The 15,971-nt window shown below is 46.5% G+C and overlaps 1 protein-coding gene across 1 annotated transcript in view; it reads right to left on the bottom strand.

Moving 5' to 3' along the window:
- The window catches only part of ACAA2 (acetyl-CoA acyltransferase 2), a 37,288-nt gene extending 21,649 nt beyond the window's left edge, over positions 1-15,639 (bottom strand). The window contains exons 1-5 of the mRNA XM_040336875.1: positions 15,528-15,639; positions 9,808-9,974; positions 8,087-8,215; positions 6,079-6,195; positions 3,798-3,945 (exon numbers count right to left, since the gene is read on the bottom strand). Coding sequence (XP_040192809.1) covers positions 3,798-3,945; positions 6,079-6,195; positions 8,087-8,215; positions 9,808-9,974; positions 15,528-15,543 — 577 coding nt within the window. The 5' untranslated portion in view covers positions 15,544-15,639. The remainder of the gene's footprint in view (positions 1-3,797; positions 3,946-6,078; positions 6,196-8,086; positions 8,216-9,807; positions 9,975-15,527) is intronic.
- Positions 15,640-15,971: the final 332 nt, after the last annotated feature.

Raw genomic sequence — 15,971 nt, 5'->3', positions numbered from 1 at the left:
TAAAAACACTTTACCCTTTCACACGTTAGGGTCTTAGCGGTGCTTTAACAGCACATTGGGATTGCAGATGAGGCGTCGCTTGAAAAACGCCCCAGTGTGAAAGGGGCCTAAAGTCTAGTGGAACCCAATTGCCTTCAGAAGTTACCCAATTAGTAAATAGAGTCCACCTGTGTGCAATTTAATCTCAGTATAAATACAGCTGTTCTGTGAAGCCCTCAGAGGGAGAACCTTGGTGAACAAACAGCATCATGAAGGCCAAGAAACACCAGACAGATCAGGGGTAAAGTGGTGGAGAAGTTTAAAGCAGGGTTAGGTTATAAAAATATCCCAAGCTTTGAACATCTCACGGAGCACTGTTCAACCCATCATCCAAAAATAGAAAGGAGTATGGCTGTCCACCTAAACTGACAGGTCAGGCAAGGAGAGCATAAGACCCCTTTCACACTGAGGAGTTTTTCACGTGGTACATCGCTAAAAAAAAAAAAAAAAAAAAAAAAGAAGAAGGAGCTGCTGTACCGCCTGAAAAACTCATGCCCAGCAACCTCAATGTGAAAGCCGGAGGGCTTTCACACTGAGGCGGCAGGAGAGAAAAAAAAAAAACCGGTCAGCAGCATCTTTGGAGCGGTATGTATACCGCTCCTTCCCATTTAAAACAATGGGAAACCGCTGCAAATACGGCCCCCAAATGCGCCTCTGCAGAAGCGCATTGTGGGCGGTATTAACCCTTTATCAGTCGCTAGCCGGGGTTAATACCTCACCGCTAGCGGCCAAATCCTGTGGCAAATCCGGGGGCATAGCGCCGCTATTTTTAGCATCGCTATACCGCCACCACGGCTCCCGCCCCAGTGTGAAAGGGGCCTTAATCAGAGAAGCAGCCAAGAGGACCTTGGTAACTGGAGGAGCTGCCGAGATCCACAGCTCAGGTAGGAGAATCTGTCCACAGGACAACTAATAGTTGTGCTCTCCACAAATCTGCCCTTTATGGAAGAATGGCAAGAAGGCCATAAGAAGTCCCATTTGCAGTTTGCAAAAAGCCATGTGGGGGACACAGCAAACATGTGGAAGAAGGTGCGCTATGATTAAGCACCTTCATAAGGTGTGAAATGCGTCAGAGGCTTTTCCTGTAACATGAAGTGACTGTATTGGATTTCATCTGCCATATAAAAGATATCAATAAAGATGCCTTCAACGGTGTGCGGCCGTCCAGACTTTTTTCTTCCTTCCGATGTGGAAGAAGGTGCTCTGGTCAGATGAGGCCAAAAATAAAATTTTAGGCCTAAAAGTAAAAACGCTGTGTGGTGGAAAACCAACACTGCACATCACTCTGAACTCACCATCCCCACTGTGAAACATGGTGGTGGCAGCATCATGTTGTAGGGATGCTTTTCTTCAGCAGGGACAGGGAAGCTGATCAGAGTTGATGGGAAGATGGATGGAGCCAAATACAGGGCAATCTTAAAAGAAAACCTGTTAAGCCGTGTACACACGACCGGTTTTCCTGCCAGGAAAACTTTTGGTCGGGAAAACCGGATGTGTGTATGCTGCCTTGCGAGGGAGCATACACACGGCTGGGATTACGTGACAAAGCTCTCCCCCACAGTTTTCCCGACGGGAAAACTTTACCGAGCAGGTTCTTGGTTTTCCTGTTGGGATTCCCGCTGGACTTTATACCACTGGGAATTACGGTCCTGTGTACAGGGCTTAAGTCTGCAAAATACTTGACTGGGGCAGAGGTTCACCTTCCAGCAGGACAACAACCCTAAACATACAGCCAGAGCTACAATGGAATGGTTTAGATCAAAGCATATGCATGTGTTAGAATGGTCCAGTCACAGTCCAGACCTAAATCACATTGAGAATCTGTGTAAAGAAAATGACTGTTCACAAATGCTCTCCATCAATCTGATTTTGCAAATAATGTATAAAACTGTAATTACAGTGAAAGGAGGTTCTACAAAGTATTGACTCCGGGGGGCTGAATACAAATGTACTCCCCCCCCCCACTTTTCACATTTGGAAAACCATTTATCAATTTCCTTCTATTTCACAATGGTGTTGGTCAATCACAGTGATGGCGAACCTTGGCACCCCAGATGTTTTTGGAACTAGATTTCCCCATGATGCTCCGCTACACTGCAGAGTAGTTGAGCATCATGGGAAATGTAGTTCCAAAACATCTGGGGTGCCAAGGATCACCATCACTGGTCTATCACATAAAATACATGTTTTTGGTTGTAACATCACAAAATTTGGAAAATGTCAAGGGGGTATGAATACTTTTTCAAGGCAATATATATTTATTTGTATTTTATTTTTTTACACACATACACGCGCGCATTTTTCCCATCCAGTCCTGGGATTTACACAGTTCTGCTCACCAGCACACAGAAAGATACTGATTTCTCCACTTCAGGTAACAATTACAAGTCTTGTCCCTCCCTATACCCACTCTGTGAAAGTAGAAGCAGCTCACTCATCTGTCACTCTTTTCTCTCCCACCTTCAGGAAGCCTGTTAGGCAGGCCATAGATGGTGCAAACTTTGTTGCAGGAAAGAAATTCACACAATGCCCCCATCAACACAGACAGTGCCAACAGGGAAATCCCTCCTGCCGAGACATTGGGAGGAGAGATTCAAATCCACTTTGCACTTGGAAATGCAGTTGCTGCAAATCTGAGGGGTAGATCTGAAATGAGGGGGAAGCTCTGCTGATTTTATCATCCAATCATGTGCAAGCTAAAATGCGTTTTTTTTTTTTTTTCCTTGCATGTCCCCCTTGGATCTCCGGCGACTGCACTTCCAATGGAGGAAAAAAAAAAGGAGAGAAGAGTACCGCTCCAAGCCCTGCGACCTATGCTGTGTTCCCGCCCTGTAGTACTGACAGGTGCAGACTCTGCGCTGATCCGTGGAAAAAAGAAATGTTCCTGGACTGCCGCACTCTGATAGGCGTAAGGATAAAATCCAAAAAATCATGCAACTCTGCAATCAATGGTAAAAAGTGGACATAAGGGGACAAAAAAGCCAACATGTTTCACATCATGGATAGATGCTTAATCATAACTAAGCATCTATCCATGATGTGAAACATGTTAGCTTTTTTTTGTCCCCTCTGTCCACTTTTTACCATTGATTGCAGTGTTGCATGATTTTTTGGATGTTATACAGCTTTGGATTTTATCCTTTATTTTGTTTCAATAAATCGCCTATCAGAGTGCGGCAGTCCAGAAACATTTTTTTTCCCCACGGACTGCACTTCCAGTGCAATTTCAAGTGCACTTGTAGTGCAAAGTGGATTTTACTTTAGTAAATAACCCCCCATTGTGTTCTCCGGACAGAGGAAGCCATACCTACCAGAACAGTGATAATGGTTAGCGGCTATAGTAGCCGCTAGTAATAATCACAAGTAAATCTGGCAGGCTAGTTGTATCAAGAAACTCAGAACATTCAGCCTGCCCACACACAGTTTGAATCTCTGGCAGTTGCTGCTGAACCGGCGGTTATTCGAACCGTCTATATCCAGGATTACACTGCAGTACATTTTGGCTCATTGTGTTTCGAGCTTCGCTGTACAGACCAATACATTTTCTGTATTAATTTGTGCTCTTTATATCTTCCCTGGAGTTCAGCTTTAAGTATCAGGAAGAGAACTTCATTCTACTTTACACCAAACACATTCTAGGGCTAACCTATACCCGTGCAAACCACCCTTACCAGGCCTGACTCAGACTACAACCCTCCTTGGCGGAGATGGCAGACGTGGTCCCGTCTACAAACAAGTCGGTTTCTCAAATTACTCACCGGCTTTCCATCTCTGTTGGCTCCGGTAGCCAAGATTGTCACAGTCCTGCCGGGAGATTTCATATTTTTCAGCCAGGTTCTCAGCAGTGATCGCCATGGGGGTCTTTATCATGGAATCAGTAAGGCCAGCCCAGAGAGTATCCTCCATCTAGGGGTGATCAGAACAGTCAGAGAGTTATGAGCGCCCATTTTCATAGAAAACCTCCAAACCATGGCAGTATATGGGGGGGGGGGGGGGTGTATGCTGTACACCCCTGCTCATGTCACTGGCTCATTTCTTTTATTACAACATTGGAACTAATCATGTGACCAGAGCAGATCAAACTCAGGAGAAACTTGCTAAAAAGCCTTGCTCAGGCCATTCCTTTAAACCAGGGATCTCCATACTTTTCAAGCAAAGGGCAAGTTTGCTGTCTTTCAGACTTCAGGGGGGGCCAGATTCTGACCAATGGGGGTAGAACATGCCCCAGGGCCAAGCATCAGCGAGCATAAACATGGCCCCAGTGTTGGTGGGCAGTAGGAGAAGGAATTATGCTCCATCATTGCTGTTAGTGGAAGAAATAGTGCCCCATTGTTGGTGTCATTGGGAGGAATAGTGCCTCATGGTTGGGAGAAATACTGCCCCAAGGGCCGGATAAAGGCTCGCAAAGGGCCGCATCCGGCCGTCGGGCCACAGTTTGTAGACCCCCGCTTCAAACAATCTTTCAGAGCAGCCCTACAAACATAACACCCGTCACATCACCCCTCCATCCACCACAACACCCCCTACCCCCAATAAAATACCCATCTCATCATATCACCCCTACAATCATGACACCCATTCCATCACATCAGCCCTCCCTCCACCACATCAACCCACCACCATAACACCCCTACCCCGAATAAAATACCCATCACATCACCCCTCCTCCCACATCACCACACTACCATAACACCTATCATATCACCCCTCCCTCCACCACAACACCCCCAATAAAAAACCCATCTCATCATATCACCCATCCATATCACACTACCATAACACACATCCCATCATAGCATCCATCTCACCCCTCCCTCCACCACCACCACTACCACCACATCAACCCACCGCCATAACACCCATCCTATCACCTCCTCCCTCCACCATAACACCCCTATAATCATAACACCCATCCCATCATATCGCCCTCCCTCCACCATAACAGCCCTACAATCATAACACCACTATAATCCCATCCTATCACCCCTCCTTCCACATCAATCCACCACCATAACACCCCTACAATCATAACACCCCTACAATCATAACACCCATCACCCCTCCCTCGGCATCAACCGCTTTGACAGACAGCAAGTTTTTCGGTCTCCAAACACTGAGATCCATCTAGATCCAGCGCTGTTGCATTGGGAGAGACAGCAGCTTGGCGATATTGGCTGGCTGGCTGACTTTGACAGCAGTGGGAGCCAATGAGGACAGAAAGGGGGAGGGCTCTGTCTGAATGGACACAAGGAGCTGTGGCGCAGCCTAGGTGCTCCCATAGCAAGCTGCTTGCTGTGGGAGCACTCAACAGGAGGGAGGGGCAAGGAGCTCTGAAGAGGGACCTAAGAAGAGGAGGACCTGGGCTGCTCTGTTCAAAACCAACTGCACAGGAGGCAAGTATAACATGTTTGTTATTCTTAACTGCTTATGGACCAGCCGCCAGTTATACTGCGGCAGGTTGGCTCCGCGAACCGTTGTAGCTGTAAGCGGGTTGCATCGCAGGTGTGCCGATGCTCGTGACTGGCGGTCACGATGACCACCGGCCGCGAGCGATCGCTGGGCATGAGAGGCAGAACAGGGAGGCGTGTGTGTGTCAATGGTCCCAAAAATGTGTCAAAAGCGACTTCCATAAAGTCAGTCCCGAAAAAATTTAATAAATAAATAAACACGCGGAGATGATCAAATACCACCAAAAAGAAAGCTCCATTTGTGTTAAAAAAAGTCAATTTTGTTTGGGTACGTCGCACGACCGAGCAATGGTGAGTTAAAGCGATGCGGTGCCGCATCGAAAAAAAAAAATGGTTTGGTCATTGGGCAGCCAATTCTTCCAGGGATTAAGTAGTTAAAAAAAAAAAAAAAAAACACACACCACACACAATCAAAACACACAGGACTTCAGTATCACTTTAAATCCCTTACAGCAACCAGTTATATTCAAATCTGTGATGGAAAATTACAGAATATCATTGGTTGCTGAAGTGCATCTAGTTCTCAGAGAAGTCCAGTGTTTGTCAGACTTTCCCCCAACAAGGTCTGTACCTTGAGATCCATTCCCAGCTTGGTTCCAAATCGGATATTTCGCACGGCATAAGGAGACTGGCTCATGCTCTCCGACCCTCCGCACAGGACGATCTCCGACTCTCGTAAGGCAATTTCCTGGGGAAAAGTAAAAGAAAATACATTTTGTGACTGAATCTTATCAAAAATGGCCTTTCCATTTCAACCTGCAATACATACAAAAAAAAAAAAAAAAAAAAAAAAAAAAAAAGTTTATTCAGTAAAGTAAAGCTGCGCTTTAAAGCAAAACCCCAACCAAAACTTTATTTTGTATAGAGTACAAAACGTGCGACTTAGAAACGCTCAGGTGTGAATGCAGCCTAAAAGTCAGCAGCTACAGTATTTGTAGCTATTGGCTTAACTTGTTTTTTTTTATTTATTTTTTTTTAACCACTTCAACACCAGGCACACCCCAAATCTCCACCCCCCCCCCCCTCCACACACACACACACACACACACACACACACACACAAACACCCTCCGGTGCTTCTACCGACTCACCGCTTTTTTTTATTTTTATTTTATTCTTTTTTTTCAGGCTTCCCAGCCTAGAGGCATGGTGAGGTTTTTTTTAAGTTGTCGTGTGTGTGTGTGTGTGTGTGTGTGTGTGTGTGTGTGTGTGTTTTTTCCCCCCCCCAAAATTTGCAAAATCAAGTTGGGTGTTTTTGAAAAAAAAAAAATAAAAAAACACCCAACTTGATATTGCAAATAATTTTGGAAAAAAAAAAAAAAAACCCACACACACACACACACACGACAACTTCAAAAAAACTCACCATGCCTCTTTCTAAATGCATTGGAATGTCTTCTTTCCAAAAAGGGGTCATTTATACTTTTCTGGCATGTTAGGGTCTCAAGAAATGATAGGCCGTCAGTACTTCAGGTGTGATCAATTTTCAGATATTGGCACCATAGCTTGTGGACTCTAACTTTCACAAAGACCAAATAATATGCACCAATTTGTACTTATTTTTACCAACGATATGTAGCAGTATACATTTTGGCCAAAATTTATGAAGAAAAATTACAAATTTTATAACAGAAACGAGAAAAACTTTTTTTTTCCCAGAATTTTCAGTCTTTTTTCTTTAATAGCCCAAAAAATAAAAAACCCAATGGTGATTTAATACCACCAAAAGAAAGCTCCATTTGTGTGAAAAAAGGACAAATTTCATATGGGTACAGTGTTGTATGGTCATTCAAATTGTGAGAGCACCGAAAGCTGATCTGGTTAGGAAGGGGGTTTAAGTGTCCAGCGGTCAAGTGGTTAAATGACAATTGCGTGGTCATGCAACACTGTACACTGTAAATGTTAGCATTTTGTTCCCACAAATAGAGCTTTCTTTTGGTGGCATTAGATCACCTCTGCGTTTTTGATTTTTCGCGGAAAAAAAATAAAAAATAAAAATATATATTTATTTTATTTTTCTTTCAAAATGTTGTTAATAAGCAAGTTTTCTCCTGCACTGATAAGGTTGCATCAATGAGCTGTCACTGATTGGCACCACTGATATGGAGGCACTGCTGATGGGTACCGATTGGCATCATGTGAGCACACATTGCCAAACCGGGTGGCATACCTGTTGGTCAATAGTGGTAGCCATCCCTGGTGGTCCTGGGTGGGAACCCTCATGGGCAGCACAGACATCCCCCCCGTCAGGAGAGCCGCCGATCAGCTCTCCTCTACTCGCGTCTGTCAGACGCGAGTGTGGAAATCTGATACACAACTTTTCCTGTTCACATCATGATTGGACACAGCTGATCACGTGGTAAAGAGCCTACGTCAGATTGACACACAGCACGACTGATTGTCAGGATGCACGCCCCCGCGGGCGCTGGCCCGTTGTCCTGATCACATCCTGTCAGGATAACAGAACCACTTTACTCACGTCATATTGCTATATGGCAGGCAGGAAGTGGTTAGACACAGGCTGGAACTCCTCTTTAGACAAGCAATAATAAGCTATGAACACCAATGGTGACATATACCTGGCATCCATTGATGACGGACTGGAAGCCGGAGCCGCACAGTCTGTTGACCGTTAGAGCCGGGACAGGAATGGGGATGCCGACACGGAGGCCTACATGTCTGGACAAGTAGATGGCATCGCTGGCAGTCTGCAACAAGAAATACAGATTCAGATTAATGGCGAGCTCTCAGAAAAACATTTTCCAGCTGCTACAGCCAGAATTAAAAGACATTAGAAATTTTCACAACACATTCATCACACAGAATGATGACACATATGGAATATCTAAACAAGGGAAAAAAAACACACACACAATTTTACTTTAAGCGAGCATTTGTCCCGCTACCCTGTGAATAAAACCCGATGGGAGTAAATTACCACAAAGTACCATCTAAAGCAATAACTTTTAACCAAACCAAGCTGACAGACTGTTTACATTTTTACATTTAACTAAATGTGAAAATCAGAGGTGTTCTGTCACATTAGCAAGCATATGAGGTTTGCTGCGGATTTTAAAGTGTAACATGTAAACAGTCTGTCAGATTTACATGTACTGTATTTAAGCACATAAGCTCTGTTTTGTGTTGAAAATAACTGAAAGCTAAAACTCTGTTGGGTGTAACAAGATGTCCGCTTGCCCCCTTCTCACTATCATTACTGTGCAGGAGTGTGGGGTGGAGCAAGATGGCGGCGACTTCCTAACGAGACAGCCGCCGCCTGGTGTACCAAGATGGCTATCGCTCTGAAGCTAGGCCGAAGCCAGGGACTTTACTATGGCCGCACCCAAAAATCAAGGGTCATCCAGCCTGGAGATCCCGGGGGGGGTGAATCGAATCGAGATCGCGATCTTCTTACGATTAATCGAGCTCTGATGGTAGGGGGGGGGGGGGGGTGAGGATCTGTTGCAGCGATGGTAGATGGGGATGAGGATCTGGTGCAGTAGTGAAGAGGGGAGAGGGGGGGGGGGGGGGGGGGGGGGGGAGAAGGGTCGTCTGGTGCAGAGATTGGGGGGGGGGGGGGGAATAAGGGACTGGTGCAGCGATGGTAGGAGGGGGGGGATGAGGGTCTGGTGCAGTAGTGATGGGGATAAGGGTCTGATGGTAGAAGGGGGGTGGGGGTGGGGGGACAAGGGACTGGTGCAGCGATGGTAGGAGAGGATGAGGATCTGGCGCAGTGATGGGGGGGGGGGATGAGGATCTGGCGCAGGGATGGTAGGAGCGGGATGAGGATCTGGTGCAGTGATGGGGGGGGGGGGATGAGGGTCTGGCGCAGGGATGGTAGGAGGGGGGTGTGAGGGTCTGGTGGAGAGATAGAGGGCGCGGAGACTGAGCGGTGGGAGTACAGACGTAGCTCAGACAAATAGTGAGAGGGAGGGTGGCATGCACAGGCGATGTGGTGAAGGCCATGGCACTGGACCGTACCCAAACTAGTGCACCCGCTACTTAAAAATAATAAATGCATCGCAACCGGTACTTCTGTACCATGCGATCCAATGCAGGCACATGCACAGCGTTTGGGGTGTCAGTGGCGACACCCGCAGCAGATTGCAACTGCACCGCATTCGGGTGTGAACAGGCACTTACAGAGATTTAAGTAGGGCTGGGGGGGGGGGGGGATTTCTCCTCACCCATTCCACTGGGGACAACTCTAAAACGTTGGGACTACCCCTCCCCCCACACTTTCTTTGTGACAGTGATCAGCAGTACAAATGACCCCACAAAACATTACATCCTTTCATACCTGAGCGACATTTCCAAAAATCACACTGTCCACAGAGTCAGGGGCCACATTGCCCGCAGCAAGCGCGGCTTTCGCTGCGATCTCTCCCAAGTCTGTTGCGCTGTGATCCCTGAGAACTCCCCCAAAGGTACCAAATGGGGTTCTCTTAGCAGCGACAATAAAAACACCTACAAAAAAACAAGAAACCGTATATTTAAAAAAATAAAGTGCTGCAAGCCACCAACCTCGCCTTTTTTTTCCCAACCCGATTATTGTCAAGCCTGCCTTGCCCACACACGATCGTGAAAAGAAAATGCTCTAGCAAAGCACGGTGACGTACAACGGGACTATAAAGGGGAAGTTACATGCGGATGGCGCCACCCTTGGGGCTGCTTTTGCCGATTTCGTGTTAGTAAAAAAGTTTGGTGAGAGACGATTCACGCTTTTCGGTCTGTTACAGCGTGATGAATGTGCTATCTCCATTACGAACGCTAGTTCTACCAGAACGAGCGCTCCCGTCTCATAACTTGCTTCTGAGCATGCGTGTTATTTTCACGTTGTTAAAGCCCACACACGACCATTTTTTACGACGTTAAAACGACAACGTGAAAAACAATGCGAAAATTTAGAGCATGTTCTAAATTTTTAATGCCCATTTTTAACGTCGCAAACAAATGCTCTGGAGCCCACACACGATCGTTTATAATGATATTAACCACTTCCATACCAGGCACTTACACACCTTCCTGCCCAAGCCAATTTTCAGCGCTGTCGCACTTTGAATGACAATTGCGCGGTCATGCTACACTGTACCCAAACTATTTTTTTTATCATTTTGTTCCCACAAATAGAGCTTTCTTTTGGTGGTATTTGATCACCTCTGCGATTTAAATTTTTTGCGCAACAACTAAAAAAAAAAAAAAAAAAAAACGTAAATTTTGAAAAAAAAAATAAGTTTGTTTTTTCTGTTATTTTTTTGGGTAAATACGTTTTCTACTTCGATTACGGCAGGGTTTGACAAATTTGCTTGGAATCTAGGAGCCAGCTAAAAAAGTTAGGAGCCAGAAAACGCACCCCGTCCCGACGAGCTTGCGCGCAGAAGCGAACACAAACGTGAGCAGCGCCCGCATATGTAAACGGTATTCAAACCACATATGTGAGGTATCGCCGCGATTGGTAGAGCGAGAGCAATAATTCTAGCCCTAGACCTTCTCTGTAACTCAAAACATGCAACCTGTAGATTTTTTTTTAAACGTTGCCTATGAAGATTTTAAAGGGTAAAAGTTTGTCGGCATTCCACGAGCGGACGCAATTTTGAAGCGTGACATGTTGGGTATGAATTTACTCGGCATAACATTATCTTTCATAATATTAAAAAAAAAAAATGGGGATAACTTTACTGTTGTCTTATTTTTTAATTTAAAAAAAAGTGTAATTTTTTCCCCAAAAAGTGCACCTGCAAGACCGCTGCGCAAATACGGCGTGACAGAAAGTATTGCAACGATCGCCATTTTATTCTCTAGGGTGTTAGGATAAAAAATATATATAATGTTTGGGGGTTCTAATTAGAGGGAATAAGATGGCAGTGAAAATAGTGAAAAATGACATTAGAATTGCTGTTTAACTTGTAATGCTTAACTTGTAATACCAACGGCCACCACCAGATGGCACCAGCCCCCCCTTTCAAGCCAAGTCGCCAGGACCCTATTTCTATTCGCCATGGCGACCGGGATTTGTCGAGCCCTGGATACGGGCACCGATGAGGCGGCACTCATGGGCACCAATGAGGCGGCACTGGTATGCGGCACTGATAGGCAGCGCTGATGGGCACTCATAGCCAGCACTGATGGGTGGCACAGATGGGCACTGAGGGGTGGCACTGATGGACACTGGGGTGCATGTTGCCAGTCAGTGCCCATTTGTGGGCACTGATTGGCATCTATTTTTTTTCCTGCCCTTCCCTGGTGGTCCAGTGTTGGCATCCGAGAGGGGGCTGCGCTGATAAACAATCAGCGCAAACCCCCCCTGTCAGGAGAGCCACCGATCGGCTCTCCTCTACTCACGTCTGTCAGACGCGAGTGAGGAAGAGCCATCAACGGCTCTTCCTGTTTACATCGTGATCAGCCATGATTGGACACGGCTGATCACGTGGTAAAAAGCCTCCGCCAGAGGCTCTTTACCGAGATCGGAGATGCAGTGTGTCAGACTGACACCCCGGATCACCGATCGCCGTGCTGCAGGCCCCCACGGGCGCGTGCCGGCATGAAATCCTGCAGGAAGTCAATAGACGTCCAGTCAGGATTTCACAACCACTTCCCGGACATCAATTGTCCATTGACCGGGCGGGAAGTGGTTAAAAAAAAAATATATTTTTCACATCGCGAAAAACGGTCGTGTGTAGGCGGCATGAGGGTCAGTTTACTTAATTTTGCATTAAGTGCATTGCAGAGCCCTTTATTCTGAATGGAACCCCACCGCAGCCGCTGAGGGAGGAGCTTTGCAATGGTGTAGCAACGGTCAAAGAAATAGCACATGCACCGCAGCAAATGTTCCTGTGCTGGCATTGCATGCTCAGCATAAGGTGCACAGGGGGTACCATTCATTCACAGCATCAATGAATGTGCATTGCCCCACATTATCAAAAAAAGGGGTGTGAACAAGCCCTCAAGGGAACCTGTCCTGGGAGACATACGGCTGCCATCAATGGTCTGGCTTCAGCCTTTCTGATCCTCGGACTTGGAAAGCAACCTGTGAAATCAGAGCAAAGGCCAGAGACTCGATCTTCCCACTTTTTCAGGGTCAGGGACTTAAAAATAAAAAATAAAATAAAGAACAAGAATAAGCATAAAAGCCAGGCATCTCGCATTTTGGAGGACATCTTGTGGTGAAGAGGAAGTACTGCAGGACGACAAGCAATTTTATGTTGCTGCCATTTATTACTTAAAGAAAAATAATAAAATCCTGGGAGCGGGAATTTAAAAGGTTTAGTTCCAGCAAAAACACTCTTCTTTAGATGGTATAAGTCAGGGGTGTCAAACTGGCGGCCCTCCAGCTGTTGCAAAACTACAAGTCCCATGAGGCATTGCAAGGCTAACAGTTACAAGCATGACTCCCACAGGCAGAGGCATGATGGGACTTGTAGTTTCGGAACAGCTGGAGGGCCGCCAGTTTGACACCCCTGGTATAAGTGGTCAGAACCTCTGTCAGATCTTTATTGCTGCTTGTGATCTTGCTTAGAAGTCCATATCCCACAGACAGACATTATAGTGGTCACCAAAATAGGAAGCCAGGAAAATCTCCCCTATGGGGACACATTTAGCATAAAAATATCTGTTGTGCAAAAGGGACTCTCCTTGCAGACTTCTCATGAACAGTAGAGAGTAGAGTCAGGCTACTCTACTCAGCCAGCAGCCACAATGGTTAATCAGTATGCAGATTAGGAAAGTCACAGGAGAGTCCTGATCTGTACACTTGTTCAAGGTCAGCAATGCTCAGCACAAGGCAATAAGCATGAAAGTCAGGCAACTTCTGAAGGAAAGGTCAGCCATGACAGCCTCAATATCACACTCATGGCAGGAGGTTGCCTTTCAAAAAAAAAAAAAAAAAAAAAAAAAAAATTAGAATATAATAAATATATATTATATATATATATATATATATAAAAACGTATCACACACGATAGAGGTGTGTGTGTGAGATATATCTCACACCTCTATCGTGTGTGTGAGAGATTATATATATATATATATATATATATATATATATATATATATATATATATATATATATATATATATATATATATATATATATATATATATATATATATATATATATAAATAAAAAAATTACATTTTATTTTTATTTATTTTTTTAAAAGCAGAATGGTGAAGGGCGAGACCCTCTGTTAGATTTCTATTACAGCATGTTCACCCATTATGGGGACTCGCTGCACTTCCTGTTCCTGAGACAGTCACTGAAGCAGGAAGTGAAGGGGAATTTATTTATTTTTTAGCACTGATCTGCGATTAGCAGGCGATCCGGAGGTGAGAAGTCGCCTGCCGAACACTTTTTCCACAACAGTATCTATTGGACGCAGTTACAGCGCATCCCCCGCCCTTCTATGGGCACACTGGCGGGTGGCATTACCCGCTGAACCCTTTTTCCCGGCTATGACGCAGAGTACAGAGCTGTACGGCAGCGATGTGCAGGTTTTGACACGTTGGCTCAGCCACCTTACAACCTGCGCATCAACTGTCCGGGTTTGGCGCACATTAATGCCCATGTGAAAGGGGCCAGCGTGTGTTCCACTGCGACTACGGACAGGAGCAGAGGGGTGCCAGAATGAATGAATGAATTGCACCAACGCATTTTAAGTAGGGTTGTCCCGATACCACTTTTTTAGGACCAAGTACGAGTACCGATACTTTTTTTCCCCAGTACTCGCCGATACCGAATACCGATACTTTTTTTTAAATGTGTCCCCAAATGCAGCCATGTCCCCCCACCATATGCAGCCATGTCCCCCCCCACCATATGCAGCCATGTGTCCCCCCCCCCCCCACCATATGCAGCCATGTCCCCCCACCATATGCAGCCATGTGTCCCCCCCCCTACCATATGCAGCCATGTCCCCCCCCCCCATATGCAGCCATGTCCCCCCCCGCCCCCCCATATGCAGCCATGTCCCCCTTACCTACAAGCTGCCGCGCCGCCGCCGCTTGGTTAATACGGGCGGGGAACATTACAGCTTTCATTTGAATAGCTGTAGTGTTTAGACCAGCGTATAGACACTCCCCCTTGCTCGGAATTGGGCAGATCGCCCGAGCAAGGGGGAGTGTCTATACGCGGCGCGGCAGGAAACACTACAGCTATTCAAAGGAAAGCTGTAATGATCCCCGCCTGTATTAACCAAGCGGCGGCGGGGATGCGGCGAGTATTCGGTCAGGCATCGGGGGCATTTGCGGGAGTACAGGTACTCCCGCAAATACTCGGTATCGGGACAACCCTAATGTTAAGTGTTCTCACACATTATGTAATGAGATCATATGAATGGGCCCTTAGGCTACAATCACACTATAGCGTGTACGTGCGTACACACACAAAAATCATGATTATGAAATATTTAAAACACGTGTTGTGCTATTTATCGTTAACGACAACCCAAAATGCTTCCAACATGTGCGGTTAAGGCCCCTGTCACACTTGCGCGACCTGAAAGTTGCACGATTTTGTCGCGACTTGAAGCAATGCCGGTGTAATGTTGAGGTCTATGGACCTCGAGTCGCATAAAATCAGACCAGGGATTACTTTGAAGTTGCACAGAAATGAACGGGACTCGTTGGAAGTCATGGGGCGAGACCTGTAATGCGACTTTGCAGGACAAGTCGCACGAGTGTGAAAGGGGCATAAAGTGGAACTCCACCCAAAAGGGGGAAGGGGGGTATAAATGATACAATGTGGGAGGGACAGCGCCCCCACCTGGAGAACTGTGCCACACACACCAATGGCAGCACCCATCACTACCAGAGGCTGACAACACACAGCATTGTGTGCACTGAGGGGTGACAGCTCCGCCCAGTTTGCTCAACCACGCCCACATTTATATTAAATAAAGTTGATTATATATAAACCCAGAGAAAGTGTCAGCCCCGCCCCCTCCAGTAATGCGCAGCGCTGGGAATACACTACACTGGGGAAGAGCCAATAATAAAGTAGAAGAGATCCATCCGGGTCCTCACCTCTGAGCAGAGCCATGTGTAGTCTGGAGTCCAACTGTCACCGGATAAGGTCGCTCCTCGCTGGGCCTGTTCTCCTTCACAGCCTCATTATCAGGGTCAAAGTCCTCCTAACCCCGCCCAACGGCTCCTCCTATCCCCGCCCAACACGGTCCACGGCTCCTCCTATCCCCGCCCAACTCGGTCCACGGCTCCTCCTATCCCCGCCCAACCCGGATTACAGCTCCTCCTATCCCCGCCCAACCCGGATTACGGCTCCTCCTACCCCCGCCCAACAAGGGCTAAGACTCCTCCCAGCCCCGCCCCACTTGCATCAAGCTCCTCCAATCCCCGCTCACCCGGGACCACGGTTCCGCCCATCCCCACATCTCCTCCCACATTACAACCCCCACCTCCAATCATAAAACGGCTCCTCCCTTATTGCATTTCACTGCTGGTGCAACGGAT

This window comes from Rana temporaria, chromosome 1, assembly GCF_905171775.1.
Source record: "Rana temporaria chromosome 1, aRanTem1.1, whole genome shotgun sequence".
Taxonomy (NCBI): Eukaryota; Metazoa; Chordata; class Amphibia; order Anura; family Ranidae; genus Rana; species Rana temporaria.
This window is presented reverse-complemented; position numbering and strand designations above follow the sequence as displayed.